General features: G+C 34.2%; 1 protein-coding gene across 1 annotated transcript; it reads left to right on the top strand.

Annotated features, from left to right (window-relative positions):
- Positions 1-2,332: 2,332 nt before the first annotated feature.
- LOC141553655 (major urinary protein 4-like) lies at positions 2,333-9,656 on the top strand. Its single transcript, XM_074285193.1, has 7 exons — positions 2,333-2,503; positions 3,590-3,726; positions 5,994-6,064; positions 6,661-6,768; positions 8,405-8,506; positions 8,692-8,736; positions 9,497-9,656. Exons 1-6 carry the CDS (start codon positions 2,441-2,443, stop codon positions 8,712-8,714), a joined length of 504 nt encoding a protein of 167 aa, XP_074141294.1. The 5' UTR covers positions 2,333-2,440; the 3' UTR covers positions 8,715-8,736; positions 9,497-9,656.
- Positions 9,657-23,377: the final 13,721 nt, after the last annotated feature.

Genomic DNA, 23,377 nt, shown 5'->3' with positions numbered 1-23,377 from the left:
GCTTTTCACCCACCCCATCTATGTATTCTGCATTTTAATAGATCAGCCACTGATGCCACTATTAATTATGAAACATGACTGTTTGCTTATTAAGAAGGTAAAAGCAATAGCAATTACATCATGCATTTTAATAAACAGAAAGCAAAAGTTAGGAAAATCTTAAAATGCAACTCTCTTCCCATAAACCTGGTTGAACGTCATCAGACCTCTCTATGTCCATGGAAGGGAAACCTATTAGTTAAACACATGAATAAGACAATACATTTGCTCAGGTCACCTCATGCTTCTTTATTGCAGTTGTTAATGACATAATATTTTTAAAGAAATAGGATAGGCCATGCTTTCTCTCTTCTCTTCTTTATCTTTCTGTTCCAGAATTAATTTGCTACTCTCTTCTGCTAGTGCTATTTCTCTGCTGCTCTATAATTACTGAACTGGTATTAAATTCCTTTAGTAAAGCAGCTATTTATGCCTTTCACTGGAACAGAAGCCCTAAGCCTGGGGTTTGCTGCTTCCTAGGTTAAATCCCTTGGATTGGTACTGATTCACTCTAAACCACTACTTGTGACGATATTTCCAAAAAACTGCAAAGTTCCTGAGTCCTCTTGTTCCTCTGAGACCTTTCCTCCTTACAAACCAGGGAGAGAGGTAGAGAGAAATACGTTCAAACACCCGAGACATATCCCCTTTCTCAAGTTGTAGGTTTCTGATTGTCTTCAAATTACTCCAAAGGCATCTATAGGGCTTTACATGCCTTAAAGTGTTTTCAAACTCTAGGTGAAAGTAAAAAGCAACAAGATCAAGTAATGTTTTACACATTAAGGGGATTTTTCACATCTCAGTATGCTCCCAGCATTGGAGAGCCTTCTGGGCTTTAGTCTCTAGGCAGTGAACAGTTCCTGGCTACCCCAGTCCCATGATGTTAATGGATTTGAGGAAAGGGTCTCCATGATAATTTTGATGCAGTGTTATAAAACAAAACACACACTTTCCTCTGCATCTGCCCTTTACATCCTTCCACAGGTTGGATTTAGATTATTGTCTCTTATTTTAATCATAGTATTCCTCTTCACACACTTGCCATTCTAGTCAAACTGGTCTGCTTGTTATTCACTGTGTTGGACATACAGTTTTGTGATAACATGCCTTTGAGAAAGTAATTTCTCTCGCTCCTCAGTGCTTTCTTGTTCCTTCAAAATACATTTCATTCTATGTAAAATATGATTTCTCTATTAATAAATAGGGACACTCTTTCTCTATTTAAAATTACTTCATAAGAGTTTGCATGTATATATAACTTAGTTACTTTCTTATATACAAGTTGTAAACCTCAGTCAAATGAATTTTCCTTGAGATCAGGGATTGTTTTACTGATAACTTTTCATTGCCACTATCTACTCCAATGCATCAAAAGTAAGAGAATGTTTCACTTATTCATTCATAAGAAATGAATATTCCTTGAGATCAGGGATTGTTTTATTGATAATTTTTCATTGCTGCTATCTACTCCAATGCATCAAACATAAGAGAATGTTAAATGTCTGTTAAATGGAATGAGGTTTTATTTTAGAGCAAAGTGAAATTAGGTTAACAAATCAAGTCTTCTGTTATACACTAGCACAGCCATCTTAGGCAAGTCTTTGAATCTCTCTACCCTGCGACAAATCTTTAAGATGACAAATTCTCAAGCAGTTGATGAGACATGCTTGTAGAATGAGTTTCATTTTGGGGAATACTCTATACGCTTAAACATAAAGATCAAAAATGTCCTTAAAAGGCTTTCTTGTATATTAAATTGTAAGCACCACAAAGGCGATAAATTACATACATTTCAATTTGGCCAGTGCCTAGAATTGTGATCTACATATAATAGATAGTTGATAACTATTTTTTGAACTTGTTTAAGATATAAAACTCCCAGATAATAATGATAACTATCTATCTATCTATCTTTTCTGGGCATTTTCCCCAAATTACCTAAATAAGACTGCATATAGAAAAGTTTCAACACTTTTTTAAAATGGTGAACTCAGTTTAATACTTTCTGAGACGTCAATTCCTTAACTGCAGAAAGGACAAAAAACATGGGAACTGTATATTCTAGTCTCATGATAGACATAGAGTTTATCTAAAGAAGTTGGCCCAACTTAACACTGGCTGTTGATATTGGAAATCTGCACTTCAGAACTGTCAAAATTTTGTTGTCATAAAGCACTTCACTAATCTGTCTTTAGGATCTTTGGCTAGCAGTTACTCATTAATTAATGACTCTGAATAAAGTATACTTTGAGGGATTAGCATCCTCTTAGTGCCACATCATCAGGAACCCTGGTTCAGAATCAAGTATAAAAGCAGCTGACTAGAGAGCCTAGAGTATTAATCAGAACTCTTTTTATACATTTAACTGCTGCTGAAGCATCAGAGAAAAACCCTTGAGAAGATGAAGATTCTACTGCTGACCTTTATCTGTGGCATCCATGCCCTCGATGATAAACTACCAGAGGTAAGTGAGCAAGAATGGCAGCAGGTATATAGAGGGGTCTGGCAAAGATTTGAGGACAATGGGTAAGGACAAAGAACCTCTTTAGGCAGAACAGAGCAAAAATAGGGCATTTAACTAAAAGGAAAAGATGTACAATGGTGTCTTCTCACTTTAGGTTGACTTTTTCAAAATAGCCCCAAATTCTCATTCATTCAGTGTAAACCCATAGAATAATTTCTACATCTGACAAAGGAAGGGTTGCAGTGGATTATCTATAAAACTTTTCTCATTTTAAGATGCTGAAAGCCAGAGATACCATTCCTTTAACAACAACAAAACCTTCAATTGAAATTTATCCTCTCTGCTTCTGATTGCAATAGATCATAAAGTACAATGAGATGATAAATCCCAGCAAGTCTTCTTTTCTGTGATGACCATTTAAACCAATTTTGCCAATAGGATTTAGATGGTACCTTGAGGACTTTGGTTCTGTACATGTGCTGGCATTCCGTGTCACATGAATTCTGTGATCGAGAGTTATTTCACATCCAGGTAGATTAGAGGGAAACAAAATCCCCCCAGGATCATGAGTGATTAGAGTCGGAGAATAAACACGTTTTTTAAAAGTATTTTAGGAGAATTAGTGTTAGAATTCCTGTGACAATCTCTTTCTCTAATCCTCAAATAACTGAAGAAATTATCAGTCTATAAAAGATACATAGTAAGAGAAGGGGAAATAGTATTATTTCTAGGATAATGGCATGGAATACGCAATATAGGTACAACTAGTCCCATTGGATAAATGAGCAAACCATGATGCTGAAATGAGCAATAACTTGCCAAAAGCCACTAATCAAATAAGTATCAGAATCAAGACCAAAACCTCAGTTTCCTAACTCTTAGTCTCATGAACTTTTGTTATGCTGTGAGGAACAGTGTGTGAACCAGGTAGGACTAAGGTAAAGATATCCTTCATCATCAAGGCCTCAGTTTCCTCACTTGTAAAATGATGGAATTGGACTATGGTCCTTCCCAGCTCTAAAACACTGTGGATCTATGTAATCAGGGACATTGTTTTTCAATTCTCTTCTAAACTCTTTTCCACAGATTACTGGAAAATGGTACACTATTGCATTGGCCTCAAATGTGACATCTAAGATCCAGAAAGGAGGAAGCTTGGAGATATTTGTTCACAAACTCTATAGGAATGAGAATAATATTCTTAGTGGAGACTTCTTCAAAAAGTAAGTGTTAACTGTGTTAGTTGGTAGATATGGAAGTGGGAACAAAACCTTGCATAACAGTTAACATAACAGTTCTAAGATCCCTTAACCTGCATAGGCTGAGCCAGCAATCAATGAGTGATGACGTTCCCAGGACATGGTTAGTTTTATGAACATTGAAGGGAAAAGAAATTAATAGGCTACACACATATTTGAAGCTTGTATACAGTAGTGAGGGACAATATTAATTAAAAGTAATTTATGTAAAGTTTGGATGTTTTTCATCACTACATTGTAAATAGTATTTTCTTTTTGTTCCTAATTTCCCTGAATCACCAGTCTCCATTTTGTAATAGGAATGGGATACTTGAGGCCCCTCTGCTAAAAAGAAAGAAGGCAGAATGAAAAAGAGGAAAGAAGAATATTTAAGTAACTCACATATTTGCAGTACCCAACTGATGAGCATCAACTTTGCTTACACTTCTTTATAAAAAGTACTATCGATTTCATTTTTCTTAATAAAGGGTCTTTCTTTTCTCATTGACCTCCTTGAAATATGTAGATAGCCTTGAGATCTCTGGATCAAAGAATATGGACATTTTAGTAATTTTCTTAACCTAATCTCAAATGGTTTTCCAAACCAATTGGAACGATTTGCAGCTCCAACAATAATGAATTTGCTCTATCTTTGGCCAGCCATGATAACATTGACCATTGCTATTTTTGCCATCTTTTCATGTAGGTAAACCCTCAAAGATTTTTTAAAATTTGTATTTCTTATATTATTAGTGATTTGGAAAATTCTTTCATTTGGTTATTAATAATTTATAATTAATTTTTACCCTCTTTCTTTATATTTACACTTGGGCCATCTAGGTTTGTTAATGGATAGAATATTGAGCCTGAAATCAGGAAGATCTGAGTTCAAATTTGGCTCCAGACATTTACTAGCTATGTGATTCACATCAAGTTATTTCACTCTGCTTAAGTGTTCTTATGTATAAAATAAGAATCATAATAATATAGTAATTTCTACTTCTCAAGATTATCAAATGAAGTAATATATGTAAAGTGCTCAGCACAGTATCTGGCACTAATAAATACCTCATAAATATTAGTTATTAATATTATTATATCCTTCAATTATTTATCTTTTGGGAAAAGGCTTTGGATCTCATATGTTTTTGTAAGTTATCTATATGTTTTGAATATCTTAAATTGAGATATGTTTGATTCAAACTTTTTTTTCTTCCCAATTGATTCCTTTCTTAACCTACTTATTTTCTCTTATTCAAACAATATATTTTTACTTGCATATAATAGAAAATGTTTTTCTAAGTATATTTGTGAAAGGTGCTTAGTAAGATTTACTTCTTATCCTTTTGATTTACAGTATTATCCTAAAATATAACATTAAATAAAATATGAAAGATAATTCTCTACCAGATAATTTTTCTGTTTTCCCAGAAATTCTTGTCAAATAAAAAGGTTCTTTTCCAAGTAATTTATGTTTTCTGGAATACCAAACTGTGATTTTTCCTTATCCTGTCTTTTTTTTTCCTGAACCACTTTTTTATCTTAAAAAAGAGTATTAAATATTTTAAATTATTTCAATTATATTGACTAAATTGTGACAATTACTGTTTGTTCTTCTGAGATATTGTGAGTAGAAAATACAATAAAAATATCACATTTATATATATACATATATATACATACATATATATATATATATTTCAATTTAAAGAAATGATAAGTTTTCTACACAATGAATTCATGAGATAAAGCATAACATTAATATCTCTGTTTGTAGATGAGAGCTTGAACTCTCAGAAAGATGAAGACTAGCTTGGCCAATGTCACACAGTTAATAAAGGGAATAGCCTGTAATTGCTCACAGATCCAACTTCAGTTGACTTATAGAAAGCCCAGTGATTATCCTGAAGTATTTTTAATGCAAAACTACTAATGAGAGAATTCTTCTGTCTAATCCAGTATTCTCCTCAATTGAATATCATCATATCTACTACACAAGAAATTGCAGATTTTAAAAGAATTAAAATTTAGTTTAAATAACTCAACAATTCTAAGATGTTGAGCTCAGTTTAATCCTTTCTGAGAAGTTAAAAGTCATCTTAGATTCAGCATTGTTTGTAATATTATTTTAAGAAATGAAAAGTATACTTTTGTAGATAAAATTAAAATTGATAAAATAAATGAAACTATTTCCTAGTAAAGTTTCCTTTGCAAAAATTATATGTAATTGTCATCTTAATCTTTATTTCCAGGGAAAATGATGAATGCACTGAATTTACTGTGAGTGCTAGCCAAGAAAATGGTGATCAACTAGAGGTAGAATGTATGTAAAAATCAGCATCTCATTGCTTTCAATATTTTTTCTGAAATGAAATAATAGACCCAGTGATTAACAAAAATGATTAACAAAAAAGTAGTCAGAAACTATACAAAAATGCCTTTTTGCACATATCCCTACATGACCCCCTCTCAATTCTATTATGCCTGCAACATGAAAAATCTTAATCATGTATACGCTGATATGCTCACTTCTTTCTTACAGAATTCTAGGGGTATGATTAACCCTTTTCTCACTGAATTGGAAACCAACTAATTGAAAGCAAAACACAAGTGTTTTGTCCTCTCTTGGTCTTAACTTCACCATTGATAAAATGAGGTGTTTAGACTAAATGGTTTCCAAAGTTCCTTCCATTTCTAACATTTTGTGACTCTGGAGGGAGATAGGAAGAATTTGACAAAAGTATGTCTGTCCACAAAACTTTACTTTGTTTGCAATGGCAGGGGTTATGATGGAATTAAGGTTTTTAGAAAATCCTAGGAAAGGCTTTTGCATGAAGTATAACTAAAAATAATTCTCAAGTCTTGGCCTTTGTCCCTGTAGTTTCAAAATTCTGACTTGACCTTTTGATGGCTTCACAGATGATGGACAAAATCTTGTCACCATTGAACATTTAGACGATGAAAGTGCCATGTTTGCATTGCATAATAAGAAAGAGGGTAAAAATACTCTTTGGATGGAACTCTTTGGTATGTATACTATGATGCTGCTCTAATACTCTCCTCTCTTTTTCATGATAAGAACAATAAAGGAAAATAAATTGTAGCATTGTAGCACTGGGTATAGCCCAAACTGTGTTTGATAGCATGTGTAATGCCTGAGTTTGGGACTGAGGGGAGAGAAAGCTTGATGTTTGAATTGTTTCTTTATGACTACCTGGGAGTATTTTCTCCTTGATCTCATAATTCTAGAATTTAGCTACAATATTCCTTGGAGTTTTCATTTTGGGTCTCTTCCAGGAGGTGATTGGTTTATTCTTTCAATGGTTCTTTTATCTTCTGGTTCTAGGACATCAGGGTAGTTTTCCTTGTTGATTTCTTGAAAAATGTTGTGTTTTAATCATTGCCTTACTCACTTAATGGCAAATATAAATTGACAATGGAATGGTTAGTCACGTTTAGCCTAAAATCAGATTTTAAAGTCAGAAAAGCATGAAGGGCAAATCTCCTACAGAAACAAACTATGGGAAACATACACGTTCTCCTTAGAAGAGAGTGAGGGAATTCAGAGAAGGGAGATAAGTAATCAGCAGTTCAAATCTCAGGAATCCAAATGGCTTCAGCAATGCAATCCTGCCCTATGTTTCTCCTCACTGTTGTATTACATACTCCTGATATCCCAGATTTGCTGCTCATAACTCCAAGCCTCTCTTCAACTCTGAGATGACTGACTTTTGGTTCCCCAGGCTGAGTTGCTCTACATTCTCACCTCCACACCAAGCATTCCCTAGTTCCCTTCAAGGCTCATCTTAAATTCCATATAACTTAAAAGATGCAGATTAGGAGCAACTAGGTGGCACAGTGGATAGAGCACCAGCCTTGCAGTGAGGAGGACCTGAGTTCAAATGTGGCCTCAGACATTTAACACTTCCTAGCTCTGTGTGTGTGTGTGTGTGTGTGTGTGTGTGTGTGTGTGTGTGTGTGTGTGTATTTTTAAGTTTGAGGTCTGCCCTTAGGGCAAAGGGAAGATTGTCTCAACCTTCCTCTACAGGCAATAAAAGCTTCTAGGTCTTGGATAATCCTGATTGTGATTCCTTGATATTTGAATTGTTTCTTTCTGGCTTCTTGGGAGTATTTTCTCAAGGAAAATTGCCTCAGCAAAAAAAAAAAAAAAAAAGATGCAGATAATAGTAACTCCATCCTCAAGTATAAACTTTGTACTTATCTTTCATATTTTTTCATGTAATCAATGCTTAGATTTTAAAACCCCATGGGGCGGGGGGTCACAATTACATTTATTTATTTTTGAAGAGTTTTCTTTCCAGTAGACTATGAACTTCTTCTGAGAAAGGGCTTTGTCATTCCTTCACTAATGACTCACATAGTACTTGGCTCATAGTAGGTACTTAATAAACACTTATTAATTAACTTACTGATACTCAATAGAAAATCCTCTTTCCTCTTTTATTACTGCTCAATCCAATCCTGTGGCATATGATAGTTCCAATTTCCAAATTTATTAGCTCAGTCACTCAGATCAAAGGTATAAGCAACTTCTCTTGTACCCTAAACCCCACACTCATTGAGATGACTCCTTTCAATGTATTGTTGAAAGTAATCAATGAGAGCATTTCATCATTCATTCTCACTTTCATCCTAATTGCAGGCCGGACTCCAGACCTGTCAAAGGAAAAGAAAAAGAAATTTAAGAAAATGTGTGAAAATTTTGGAATTTTAAAGAATCAAATTAGATATCTGTCTGCGGATGGTAAGCTCTGCTCATCTCTATTTTCCCTGTGTGACCTGGATGAAAGAATTCCTTCAACGAAAACATTCCTGGTTAATTCCCCTGTCCTTCTCCAATCTTATTTCCCTTTCCTCTGGGATAGTGACAACAAGCTCTGAGAAGGATTCATGTATGAGAATCACTGATATTTTGCTTTGTTTTCATAGATCGATGTGAGAAACTTAGATAAGAAAATTCATGCTGGCATTCAGGTTTGTAAACTTTGACCATGGGATTATTGCCTGAGAGTTATAAGAAATATACTCTGGTGTTCTGGTTTTAGCAGGGTGTTTAAATGCATAAAGTGGGATAGCAAAGATCAACTTGGGGAGACCCTATGGCAGTTCAAGTGTTGTTAAAAGTCCTTAGTATAGCTTGATCACTCTTTGGTTCTCCTGATATTTTCTGGTAAAGCAAATACTTAAAGAGGGGGAATGAGGGTGATTCGCCCTCTGTACTTTCCCTCTTTCTCTGCTTTTCCAAAATTGATGTGTATATTAATATGTGGATGTGGAATGGTCAGAAGGATGGGATTTCAAGGGAAGGTATGGAAAGGGATCAAACTAAGGAATTAGGACGAGAATGTGGAGGGATATTGTTGTTAAGAAATAGGGTAAGGTTTTGGAATAATGATTGAAGTGATGATATAGATTTGTAATCCATTTAATCTAAATACCCCCTTCTTGTTCAAGAAGGATTTTTGTGCTTTTCAGCCTGTCTGTTTCCTGGTGTGAAAATTATAGGAATAAGGATTTTCATCTGTCTTCTTTTCATCCTCATAAAATTCCATTCTCAGTGGGCTCCTCACTCACCCCAGAAAAAATTACTAAATCCCCTGAAGTCTATGCTTCCCTTTTTATGTATCAAAATTAGGTTGTGAATTTTTCAACTTTATTCTAAGTTCTACCTCCTACTTCTAATTCCTAACACTTTGTGATATAATGTAATCACGATTCTTTCACTGTCTTGTAGGAATTTCTCAGATACAACATCCTTGGATTTCTGAACACCCCTACTTCCTCCAAAGAATTGTTAATGTGGATGATGAAAATTTCTACTGGCTTTCTGTTCTCTCCTCCAAATTCCCAGGGGACTCCCTTCCTCTTCCTGTCTGACTTATCATAGGTGGAATTCTTGCCTGCAATTGTCTAATAAATGATTAATGCAGAATACTGTGTCCTATGTAAATTTGGGAATCTGGGGGAAGTGAGCAGAGATTTCAAGAGCAGTAGCAGGAGAAGATATTCTCAGATTTGTGGATATTCAAATTTTAATCTATACATGGTATTGATACCTTTTTTTACTTAATAGTTATTAATGTTTATATAGAACCCATTTATATACTGATTCTTTCCTTACAACTTAGTACTTCCTTTTGACTATACTCTCTACTCCTCTTCTCTCTTTCTCCCCTGTCCCCACCGATTTGGTACTAATCACCCTTCAATATGGTTGCTCAGAATGTTCTGTAAAAGGTGTTCTGTGAAATCTGTATCCCCAAACTAGCTTTCAAGCCTCCAGTGTAATCCTTGTCATTAATAGTTAGCTAGTAGACGCAATTAACACAAAGAAAAAGCATATATTAAGTTATATTAAGTAAGTACACTTAGAGTAACACACTAAGAAAATCTAGAAATATGATGAAAGAATTTTAATTAATTTTCCTATTGTGATACCGAAGCCACCTGCCAGTGGCTGCTGGAAGTCTAGAATGTATCTTTTCATGTGAGAGGATGATGATGATAAAAGGAGACTCAAAGGCAGCTGCTGTTCTCTAACCTCTCTCCTCTTTCCTCTTGCCTCCAATTTATTTCATTCCCAATCCAAGAGGAACATCTCTAAAGGCTGCTTTGCAACTCCTTCAAGTTTATGATTCACAGCTGTGGAGGCTCTTGGAGAATTGACCTGCCCCTTCACCTAGGCATGGTCCTTAACATTTTCCTTTCTCTTTCTAAGAGTTTTATGGTACTTGAAAGCTGTCATATTCAGTCTTTTTCTTTCTTGACATTTTTGTTTTTGAGCTCATTCTGTTTCCACTAACAATTTCTGATGATTTGTCTCAAACAATCCTCTCCACACCTGTAAACCTCTTTCTATTGTCATAGTGTGCATATACATCTTGAGACTAACTAGCCTCAAGCTTCTTGAAATGGAGACTCTGAAAGCTTAGCTAGTTCCCTGACTTCTGTAAAAACTTTTTGGGAGAAAACTGACCACAAGTTAATAGGGGTCTTTCCTTCTGGTATGGAAGCATCTTGACATTTAGCCAGATCTACACTGCACCATCTGTGCAGAACTGTACCCATTTTGGTCATATAACTGAATAGGAATAGTGTTTTTTACCTGTTATAGTTTGTGTGTGTTGGGAAGAGAAGAGAAGTCAATCTATGATACCGTTATGAAATGACTAAGTAGAGGACACCATAGTCAGAATTTGAAATATGAATCAGTCAGATTATTTGTGTTGACTGAAGAGAATCAGGACTAGGTAATTAGGACAAATGGGAGAAAGCACAAGATAATTTGCCATTTTTTGTTATTACCAAAGTGTTTATCCTTTGGAATATTGCTGTCTACCCCATCTTGATGAAGATTTAATTACCTTAGATTTGGATTGTTTTCTCTCTCTTTTTTTTTTTTTTTTTTAAGTTCGTTGGTTTTATAGTGATATAAACCTTGAATCAAGGTACCTAAAGGTTTTGAGGGCAGAAACTATGTCCATTTTTATTTTTGTATCCCCAGTGCTTGACAAATAGTAAATAAACTTAAAAAGTCCTCTTTTATTCATTGATTAAAACATTTTTTCCACCAACAGGTATTTTTGAAGTGACACTCAAAATTGGCAGTGCCTATGAAATATCCTTTATCAGCACAGAAGTATAACTTCTCTTAGCACATGGCCTAGAATCATAGAAATCATCATGTCACAAAATCTGAGAATTGGAAGTGACTTTAGGGGGCCAGAGTGTCTAAATGTATAGAAGCCCCACTAAAATGTACTTGAAAATTAGTCATCCAAAGTAAGATGAACCTCCCATTTTTTGAAGCACTTCGTTATACTTTTGGATTCTCTCGTTGTTAGGAAGCATTTCCAGATAATAAACCAAGTTTTGCTGTTTATGACATATACTTTCTGTGCCTGATTCTTTTTTTTACATTTAAAATTTTTTAACTTATTATTTTCAAAATATATGCATAGTTTTCAACATTCACCCTTGTAAAGCCTTGTATTCCAATGTTTTTCTTCTTCCTTTTCTCCTACCTCCTCCCTTAGACAGCAAGTAATCCAATACATGTTAAACATATGCAATTCTGTATATATTTCCCCAATTATCATGCTGCACAAGAAAAATCGGATCAAAAAGAAAAAAAATGAGAAAGAAAATAAAAAGCAAGCAAACAACAAAAAAGGTGAAAATATTATGTTGTGATCCACACTTAGTCCCCATAGTCCTCTCTCAGATGTAAATGGTTCTCTCCATCACAAGACCATTGGAATTGGCCTGAATCATGTCACTGTTGAAAAGAGCCATATCCATCAGAATTTATAAACATAAAATCTCCTTGTTGCTGTGTACAATATTCTCTTGGTTCTACTCAGTTCACTTAGTATTAGTTCATGTAAGTCTCTTCAGATCTTTCTGAAATCATCCTGCTTATTGTTTCTTATGAAACAATAATATTCCACAACAGTCACAGACCATAACTTAATCAGTCATTCAGCAACTGATGAACATCCACTCAGGTTTCAGTTTCTTGCTACTATAAAAAGGGCTGCTACAAATATTTCTGCATATGTAGGTCCTTTTCCCTTTTTTATGATTTCTTTGGGATACAGTCTGTTCTTGATGCTTTTCTCATTTTAATTTTAAATAAATAAAAAATCTAAGGTACCACTACACATTTATCAGATTGGCTAATATGCCAACAACAAAAAACGACAAACGTTGGAGGGGATGAAGGAAAATGGAAACATTAAGGAATCATTGGTCATGTTAAATAAACTGATTCAACACTTCTAGAAAGTAATTTAGATTTCTTCAAAACTGCATATGATTTGATATAAAAATGCTGATGATATGTATGTATCTCACTCAAAGAGATCATAAACAAAAAAGGCCTATGTTTACAGAAATATTTAGAGAACTTTTTTGTAGTATGGAGACTGAGGAGATGCCCATAAATTGGGAAATGACTAAACAAGTTATCATCTATGATTGTAAAGGAATACCATTGTGCTATAAAAAATGAAGAGCAGGATGCTCTAATTAAAACCTCAAAAGACTTCCATGAACTAATTAAAAATAAAATGAGCAGAATCAGGAGATCACTGTACACAATAACAATATTATGTAATGATGAGTTACGAATAATTTAGCTATCCTGAACAATATAATGATTCAATACAATTCTGAGGAACTTATGATAGTAAATGCTATCCAGGCAAAAGAACCGATAGAGTCTGAATACAGATTGAAACATACTTTCTAAAGCTTTCTTTTTTATTTTCTGTTTGTGTTTTCTTGGATACCCATCAGCTGAAGAATGGCTGAATAAGTTATGACATATGAATGTTATGGAATATTATTGTGCTTTAAGAAACAACAAAGAGGATGGTTTTAGAGAGACCTGGAGAGATTTATATGAACTGATGCTAAGTGAAATGAGCAGTACCAGGAGATAATTATACATGGCAACAAGAAGACTATATGATGATCAATTCTGATGGATGTGGCTCTCTTCAATAATAAGAAGATTCAAACCAGTTCCAACTGTTCAGTAATGAAGAGAATCAGCTACACCCAGAAAGAGGATTGTGGGAACTGAGTGTGGACCACAATATAGCATTTTCACTCTTTCTGTTGTTGTTTGCTTGCATTTTGTTTTCTTTCTCAATTTTTTTCCCTTCTTGATTCGATTTTTCTTAGTTGGCAAAATAACTGTATAAATATGTATACATATATTTCATTTAACATGTATTTTAACATATTTAACATATATTGGATTACCTGCCATCTAGGGGATGGGGTAGGGAGAAGGAGAGGAAAATTTGAACCACAAGGTTTTATAAAGGTCAATGTTGAAAAATTTCTTATGCAAATATTTTGTAAATAAAAAACTTTAATAAAAAATTTTTGTAAAAGGAAGAGGGAAGGGGAGGGATACTGGGGAAAACAATAATGATGCTTTTCTTTTTAAAAAAGACATCAATAAAAAACTTAGTTAAAAAAAAGAAATTGATCAGTTTGACAGACCTTACTGGGTTTCAGCTGCTGTTAGTCTTCAACAATACTTAATTTTTCCCTGGTCATTCTGGAATTTTCTAATAAAGCAAGTATTTAAGATGGAGGAGTAAGGATAATTCACATTCCCTTTCCCTGGATGACTATTTTGGTTATGTCCCTTCCCTCATTCTTTATCTTAAAAGTTGATGTATATGAGATTAATATGAAAATGTAAAATGATTACAGGTCTGGGTCTTAGAAAGAAGGTATGGAAAGGGTTGAATTAAGGAATTGGGAAAAGAATATGGAGGGTTTTCAGAGTTAGGAAATGGGGTAAGGATGTGGGAAAGGTTCTGGGATGGGGATTGGAGTGAGAATTTTGATTTGTAATCTATTCAATCTAATATATTAAATGCATCTATTTAATTCAAGAAGGATTTTTGTGCTTCTCAAGCTGCTAGAGATGTCTATCCCTATTTTCTAACCTAAGGGTTTTAGAAATAAAGATTTATTTATCTTGCTGCTTTTCCTCTTTCATATTAAATTCTATTTTCAGAGATTCACCAGTCACCTCAGATAATATTACTGAATCTCCTGAATTCTATAATTTCCTAACTACCACTTATGATTCAAAATCACCTACAGAATGTGAATTTTTCACCTTTATTACAAATTCTATGTCCCACTCATATTATTTCTAAGTTATATTATAATATTATAGAATCAATATCATTTCATTGTTTCACAGGAATTCTAAGATGAAATATTCTTATATTTCTGGGAACCACTCCTACTTCCTCCAAGAAACTGCTAATGTGGATGAAGAAAATTTCTACTGCCTTTCTTTTCCCTCCTCCAAACTTCTGGGGAATTTTATTCTCTTCTCTCTTCCCTATTCCCATTCTGCATAGTAACAGACAGAACTCGTGCCTGCAAATGTCTAATAAATAATTAATCCACATACTATGTCATACATATTCTGAATAATCTGGGAGATATGAAGAGAAGCAGCAAAAAATGGATTTATCTTTGTCAAGCTTATAGGAATTCATCCAGGCATCTTAACTGACTGAATTTTATTTGTAGGTGTTATTGATAGTCATTGTTTTTACAAAATATTTATTAATGGTTGTACATTACTCATCAATCCAGTGAGTCATTCTTTACAACAAAGGACTCAAGGCTATTCCCCTTCCTTGGTATTAACAAGAATCTAAGGGAAAAGCATGCACATGTGCAAAAATGTTTGTGGCAGCCTTTTTTGTGTAGTGACAAGAAACTAGAAACTTAATGGATGCCTATCAGTTGGAGAATGGATGAATAAGTTATGATATATGAATGTTATGGAATATTATTGTTTTGTAAGAAATTTTCAGCAAGTTTCTGGTGCTTCAACAATGGTGTGATCCTAAGAGAGCTATGATTACTGTTTTCTTTGTCTGTACTCTGGTTTTTACCCAGGAAGAGCCTCTGTTTCTTTGCAGCCACAAGTGTTAGTGCTTCTTTTTGCCAGAACTGAGACTAGGGCCCAACTCCCTTGTGTCTTATCACTAGCGTTCCCCTTAAACCTAAAACTGAGACATACAGGTTGTAAAATTGCTAGTCAGTACAACCCAATTCCAGCAAGGGGACATTTATAATCTCTTTCTAACTAAGCTGAGAGTTGTAGTGGCCACCACTGCATCTGCATGAGTTAACTATGGTAAGTCTCCACCACAGTATCAGATCTCTACTAAAAATCTCCTGATATTTCTAGAGTCAGAAATAATACCTCACTCTGAACTTTTGTTGTTTCTGCCCTTCAAAAAAAGCTTAAGGCATTATGTAAAAGTTGTGTGGTGAAAAGTGTTGAGGGAGTTCACGTGGATTGATGCCCCTAATATGTCATCTAAACTGAGATTAATTACTTATTCTTTAAAGGTTGATATAATTTGCTTACAAATACATCTTGTCCTGGATTATTTGTTTATTTTGAGTGGAGGAGATAATTTCTAGCTTCTGACCCTAGTTTAAATGAGCTTTTTTTTTCTATAAGGAACAGTGTTTTGTTAAACTTATTAATCATGCAATTTTTTAATCTCATAGAAGGAAGAAAATTGAGCTAGAGGAAAAGTAAAGTATGTAAACTGAATGAGATAAGAATTCTTTAAGAACTTACAGAGATTTGTCTAGAGACTGGTATGCTTCATTACCAGGGATTTCATCCATGTCATATAGATGGATGACATAAGTCTCAGAACGGGCTTTCTTTTTCTATTGTCTTTAAAGATCCTTCTTAATTTGTCCATCTTTTCTTTTCTCTTATCAAGGACTGTCTATTCCAGCTCATCTTGCAAATCTGGAAATGCTTGAATTTCAATGTCAGTGATTGATTGTGTGCCTATTATGAAAGGCTCATTGTGTGCATTATGAATATAATTTAGCTAATTTCAAAGAGGCTGCTAATCTGAAAAATTATTTTCTTTTTCATTTTAGCAATTTATGACTACCTACTAAGGCTTGCATATTTGCAATCTAGACCCAGTAATGGAACTGTTGGATCAAAGAATATGCATAGTTTTATAACCCTTTAGATATAGTTCCAAATTGCTCTCCAGAATGGTTAGATCATTTCATAACTCCATCAACACTGCATTAATGTCCCAGTTTTCCCACATCCCTTCTATTTTCATTTATCATTATATTCTCCTGTCATCTTATCCAATCTCAGAGGTGTGAGGTGGTACCTCAGAGTTGTTTTAATTTGCATTTGTCTAATCAATAGAGATTAAGAACATTTATTTGAAGACTTATAATTTTAATTTTTTCATCTGAAAAGTGTATGTTCATATCTTTGACCATTTATCAATTGAGGAATGATTTGTATTCTTATAAATTTGAGTCAGTTCTCTCTAAATATATATTTTAAAATGACACCTTTATCAGAAACTCTGGCTGTAAAAAATTTCCCCAGTTTTCTGCTTCCCTTTTAATCTTAACTGCATTTGTTTTCTTTGTGTTTTTAATTTAATGTAATCAAAATTACCCATTTTGCATTTCATAATTTTATGTAGTTCTCCTTTGGCCATAAATTCCTCCCTTCTCCAAAGACCTGATAGATAAACTATCTCTTGCTCTCCTAATTTGCTTATAATATCACCCTTTAGATCTAAATCATGTAATCATTTTGACTTTATTTTGATATGGGATGTGAGATGTAGGTTTATGCTGAGTTTTTGATATATTATTTTCCAGTGTTCCTAGCAATTGTTGTCAAATAGTGACTTCTTATCCCAGAAGTTGAGAACATTAAGTATTAAGAGTTATTACCTTGGCACTAAAAATAAAAATGTATCCCAAGACACAATTCCTATATCCATATTTAACCTTCATTAAAACATGTAGTTCATATGCCCAAAGAGCTATAAAATTGTGTATATCCTTTAATCCAACAGGGTCATTACTGGATCTATATCCCAAATAGATCATAAAAGAGGGAAAATGACCCACATGTGCAACAATGTTTGTAAAAGGTTTTTTTTTTTTTTTTTTTTTTTTTTTTTTGTGGCAGCAAGGAACTGGAAAATTGAGTGGATGCCCCTCAATTGAGGAATAACTTCATAAATTGTAGTATAGGAATGTAATGGAATATTATATTCTATAAGATATGATGAGCAGACTGGATTTAGAAAAACCTGGAAAGATTTAATGAACTGTTGCTGAGTAATGTAAGCAGAGCCAGGAGAATGCTGTACATGGTAATAACATTATGCACTGATCAGTCTGATGAGATCTAGATAAGAGGTAACTAAATGAAATTAGGGTGAATTGAGGTCTAGTGGCAGGTTTGGGGTACAGGGAGTCAAATGGAGCTCCCCTGCAACCCCTTTTAATTTGGCACAAGGATACAGAGTTAAATGAGGGCTAGTGGCAGTGCAGAGTCCCCTGTAAATGAATTTACAGGCCCAAAAACCTAGATTGATAAAAAGAGGTTTATTTGGGGGTTTGGAAGTAAAATTAAAGTCTAGTTAGTAAAAGGTGAAGGTAGAGCTAAGAGGGCACTGGAAATATTCCAGTGGGCTGAGAGTCCTTGGAGTGTCAGGCATGGTGACAGCATGTTTTGACCCTCTGCAAAGAGAGTACTCCAGCTTGGCTCTTGTATAGGGAGAGATTTAGCTAAAGGGGCCTATGGGTGGAGTCCCAAGTTGGTTCCTTGCTGGGTTTCAGGGAGGGCTAGAATTCACTAGGTGGGGGTTGGGAAACCTGAACAGATCATTCGAATGGGGGCTGGGACAGCCCAAGTTGGCTCAGATCCAATAGGGGCTAGGAGAGCTCAGATATCTCCTACTGGAATTCAAAAGGGTGCTTTTGACCAGGATTTGTGAATCAAAGGCCCTAGCTTCTTCAGCTATGAGGGGTTGGGAATCAGAAAGGAATAAATCAATCTGAAAGGACAAGTTTTAAAAGGACCACAACCCACATCATTCCCTCCTTAAGCAGTTAAAACTTAAATTCTTTTAAGAAAAAAAAAAAACAAAAAATAACTTGGGGTTGAGTCTCTTATTGAGGCAGAGTTGAAGATTTTTCTCCAAGGATCTTCAGAGTATCGGGATACCCTCTTCAAGTCCACTATGATAGACTTAGTTCTTCTCAGCAATACAGTGAGCCAAAACAATTCCAATAGAACTGGGATGAAAAATTCCATCCACAACCAGAAAAAGGATTATGAAAAATAGAGGAGAGAAACACACTATTTTCATTTTTTTCTTGTATTTTTTTCTTTTTGTTCTTAATTTTCTTTCATAACATGACTAATATGGAAATAGGTTTTAAATGGCTGTATATGCAAAAAAACAAACAAACAAAAAAACTTGATGCTGAAAAAAAAAGGATGTAGTTTATTAAGTCATGGGTTGATGGTAATCAAAATTCAGATCAAAATTTATGCATCTGCAAAAACTATTCTTTAAAATAATTAACAACATAGACCTGGAAAAAAAATATAAATTATAGAGGCAATTCCAGATACAAGGAAAACAGATGATTAAGAAGTCATTAATTTGATCTCATGTCTTAGAGTGGACAAGACATTTAATAATCACAATTACCTTACTTAGTCCTCAAAACAATGCTATGAAGTGGGCAATAAATGAGAAAACTGAATCCCAACAAAGAAATGACCTATTTTTGATCATAAAGTTGCAAGAATTAAAGCAGAATTGAAATAGGTCTCTTTTAAATCTAGCCTTCCTCCATTATACCATCTGATTTATTAATTTTTCAGTCTAATTATGTAGACATTTCTCACCTCCATCCCCTCCTTAAGTATAAAACTCAATACTACAGGATTCCAAGATTATATTCTATGATCATTAAGGAAGGTGGTCTCTTTAAACTCTTTTTGCTAAATTCACAAGGCTAAAACTGTTTTCTTAAAGACTGTAATTCTTGCAATTTACTTTGTAATCCTAGTTTTTAGAGACTTTTAAACACCTTCCCTAAAAATTAGAGACTCCTTGGATTAGACATCAAAGACTTTGAGATGAGCCAATTTTCTGATTTTCTTAGGGTTGGGGCAGAGGAGAGGAGGAAATTACAATGATCTTAAGGGAAAAAAAAAAATATATATATATATATGTATATATGTGTGCAATATTTTTGGCTTGAGATAAGGGAGGCAAAGAGGACAGAGTGAGATGCGAGTAAGTGAGTGAACAGACTAGGAAGAAAAAGAACAGATTGATGTAATAGAATGTGTCCCCCCTGATCTTTTTTGGGGGGGCTGGTTTGAAAAAACCCTAAATCTCAATCCCTCCTGGCTCTAGGAAAACTACCTGGTTTTTCATGGGAAACCCCCACCTGCAACTGATGTGGGAATCATCACACTGGGAACTTTTCCCATCAAGATATTAAAAATTCTCTATCTATTATGCCATCTAGCTGCAAGATCAGTCACACCTTTCCATTTTAAAGTAAAAGTAAAATCTTTGGCATAATTTAGAACTGTTACAATTTTTCTAGTTCCTGAGCTTTCTAAAGCAAGAATTGATTGAATGAAGAAGTAAGAATCTGTGCCTTCTTAGCTCTTCTAAGATTCTCAATATTACCTATAAAAACTAAAACATTAAAAAACAGCAATAGTAATTTCTCCCTACTAATGCAGAATGACAATTGTTTGTGTTAAGAGTTGATTATACATTGTGAGGTCCTTTCTAAAGAAAACTCCAAATATAGTCATGAAGTCATACACAATTAAAAGCACAAAAATCTTCATAAGTAGGACAGGAATTGTGTGTTATCTCGAATTACTGAACTAGTTCTTCTAAGATAGTAAGCTTTTAAGCTTTTCAGATAGCTGAGCGTTATCATCAGTGTATCAAAACTGCTTTCTATTTCATGGTTCCCTAAATCAGTAAAATCACTAGCCTGTATTAAAAGTGAAACAAAGAAACAAAGAATCCCTCCTCAAAAAGAAAATAAGAAAAACTTTTGGGGGAATTCTCTCTCCCTTCTCCTCCATTCCTCTTCCTCCCCCCTTTCTCTCTCCTTCTACCAGATGAGAAATTATAAGTTTAAGGTTTCAATTTTATCAGTGGAAGAAAGAAGGTTAGAGAAGAAAAAAATTAATAGATACCTAATAAAAAAATTGGATCTTGGGGAATGTTGAAGCCCTCTAGACAGCTTTTCTACCAGGTGTCTTGGCAGGGTAAAGGCTTGCTATTAAAATCACCTAGTTGGGCTATGGAGAAGAGAGAATAGTAGCTCACAATCCCCAATGTGTTAGTACCAGAAGTAGTAGCACATCCCTAAAATGTCTCATGACCTTTCCTCATAGGACCAAAAAAAGACCCTTTCTTTTTGATAGACATTAGAGATGCTTCAGTTCCCAGGGATTCTAGAGTAATGATAGATAAAGGGGATAGGAGATTTTATGAGAGGGGTTGTTCTTATTTGCTTATGCAAAAACTTGTTTCTTAACTAAGAACTAGAACCACCCTCTCTTTCCCATCCCCCTAATATACACCAAAACAAACAAAACAAAAACAAAACCAATATTGCTCTGTGGCTGAATTATCATAGTTTTGGAAACAGAGAGGAATCTTCCTGTTTAGTGAAATGACACAAGAAAACAAGGAAACAAAAAACTAATTGTTTCTCAGTAGTTAGACTAGAGGGCAAAAATGAATAAAATGGTCTTGGGACTTGATCAGCAATGAGAGAACAATTGAGCCATTGTTTTTTTGTTTTTTTTTTCCACTGAATACAGAGAAGGTAAAGAAGAGGAGAGAGGAACTTCTTCAAGGATTCTAATTTTATGGGGTGGGTAGGTAGGGAAGGTCTCAATTTACCACAGTAATTCCATATATATATACATATATACATACATATATATGTATATATGTATGTATATATGTATATATATGCATGTATATATGTATATACATATGTATGTATATATATGTGTATATATGTATGTATATATATTTACATATATATGTGTATATATATGTATATATATATATATGTATGTATAAATTCTCTAGCAAGCATTATCAAAGCATTTGCACTTGTTTTTTTTTTTTTTTTTTTTAATTTATTTTTATTTTATTTTATAATTATAACATTTTTTGACAGTACATATGCATGGGTAATTTTTTACAACATTATCCCTTGCACTTACTTCTATTCAGATTTTTTCTCTTCCTCCCCCAAACCCCTCCCCCAGATGGCAAGCAGTCTTATATATGTTAAATATATTACAGTATAATTTAGATACAATATATGTGTGTAGAACCGAATTTTTTTGTTGCACAGGAAGAATTGGATTCAGAAGGTAAAAATAACAGTTTACATTCATTTCCCATTGTTCCTTTTCTGGATGTAGTTGGTTCTTTCCATCATTAATCAATTGGAATTGGATTAGCTCTTCTCTATGTTGAAGAAATCCACTTCCATCAGCATACATCCTCGTACAGTATCATTGTTGAAGTGTATAATGATCTTCTGGTTCTGCTCGTTTCACTCAGCATCAGTTGATGTAAGTCTCTCCAAGCCTCTCTATATTTCTCCTGTTGGTCATTTCTTATAGAACAATAATATTCCATAACATTCATATACCATAGTTTACCCAACCATTCTCCAATTGATGGACATCCATTCATCTTCCAGCTTCTAGCCACTATGAAAAGGGCTGCCACAAACATTTTGGCACATACAGGACCCTTTCCCTTCTCTAGTAGTTCCTTGGGGTATAAGCCCAGTAGTAGTATGGCTGGGTCAAAGGGTATGCACATTTTGATAACTTTTTGGGCATAATTCCAGATTGCTCTCCAGAATGGTTGGATTCTTTCACAACTCCACCAACAATGCATCAGTGTCCCAGTTTTCCCACAGCCCCTCCAACATTCATCGTTATTTGTTCCTGTCATCTTAGCCAATCTGACAGGTGTGTAATGATACCTCAGAGTTGTCTTAATTTGCATTTCTCTGATCAATAGTGATTTGGAACACTCTTTCATATGAGTGGAAATAGTTTTAATTTCATCATCTGAAAATTGTCTGTTCATATCCTTTGACCATTTATCAATTGGAGAATGGCTTGATTTCTTATAGATTAAAGTCAATTCTCTGTATATTTTGGAGATGAGGCCTTTATCAGAACCTTTAACTGTAAAAATTTTTTCCCAATTTGTTACTTCCCTTCTAATCTTGTTTGCATTAGTTTTGTTTGTGCAGAAACTTTTTAATTTGGTGTAATCAAAATGTTCTATTTTGTGATCAATAATGGTCTCTAGTTCTCCCTTGGACACAAACTCCTTCCTCCTCCACAAGTCTGAGAGGTAAACCATCCCATGTTCCTCCAATTTATTTATGATTTCGTTCTTTATGCCTAAATCTTGGACCCATTTTGATCTAATCTTAGTATGTGGTGTTAAATGTGGGTCCATGCCTAGTTTCTGCCATACTAATTTCCAGTTTTCCCAGCAGTTTTTGTCAAATAATGAATTCTTATCCCAAAATTTGGGATCTTTGGGTTTGTCAAAGATTAGATTGCTATTTTTATTCACTATCTTGTCCTGTGAACCTAACCTATGCCACTGATCAACTAGTCTATTTCTTAGCCAATACCAAATGGTTTTGGTGACTGTTGCTTTATAATATAGCTTTAAATCAGGTACACTTAGACCACCTTCCTCTGACTTTTTTTTCATTAGTTCCCTTGCAATTCTCGGCCTTTTATTCTTCCATATGAATTTTGTTGTTATTTTTTGTAGGTCATTAAAATAGTTTCTTGGGAGTCTGATTGGTATAGCACTAAATAAATAGATTAGTTTGGGGAGTATTGTCATCTTTATTATATTCGCTCGGCCTATCCAAGAACATTGAATGTCTTTCCAATTATTTAAATCTGACTTTATTTTTGTGGCAAGTGTTTTGTAATTTTGCTCATATAATTCCTGACTCTCCTTTGGTAGATATATTCCCAAATATTTGATACTATCGACTGTTATTTTGAATGGAATTTCTCTTTGTATCTCTTGCTGTTGGATTGTGTTGGTAATGTATAAAAATCCTGAGGATTTATGTGGATTTATTTTGTATCCTGCGACTTTGCTAAAATTCTGAATTATTTCTAATAGCTTTTTAG

The sequence above is a fragment of the Sminthopsis crassicaudata genome, chromosome 2, assembly GCF_048593235.1.
Source record: "Sminthopsis crassicaudata isolate SCR6 chromosome 2, ASM4859323v1, whole genome shotgun sequence".
In the NCBI taxonomy this organism is placed as follows: Eukaryota; Metazoa; Chordata; class Mammalia; order Dasyuromorphia; family Dasyuridae; genus Sminthopsis; species Sminthopsis crassicaudata.
Note: the sequence above shows the minus strand (reverse complement) of the source record. Positions and strands in the feature narration are given on the sequence as shown.

Excerpts from the sequence above, each read along its gene's own strand:
- LOC141553655 (XM_074285193.1), top strand. The coding sequence starts at position 2,441 with ATGAAGATTCTACTGCTGACCTTTATCTGTGGCATCCATGCCCTCGAT. Across the intron at positions 2,504-3,589 it reads TCGATGATAAACTACCAGAG|ATTACTGGAAAATGGTACAC; the intron begins GTAAGTGAGCAA and ends TCTTTTCCACAG. Across the intron at positions 6,769-8,404 it reads TCTTTGGATGGAACTCTTTG|GCCGGACTCCAGACCTGTCA; the intron begins GTATGTATACTA and ends TCCTAATTGCAG.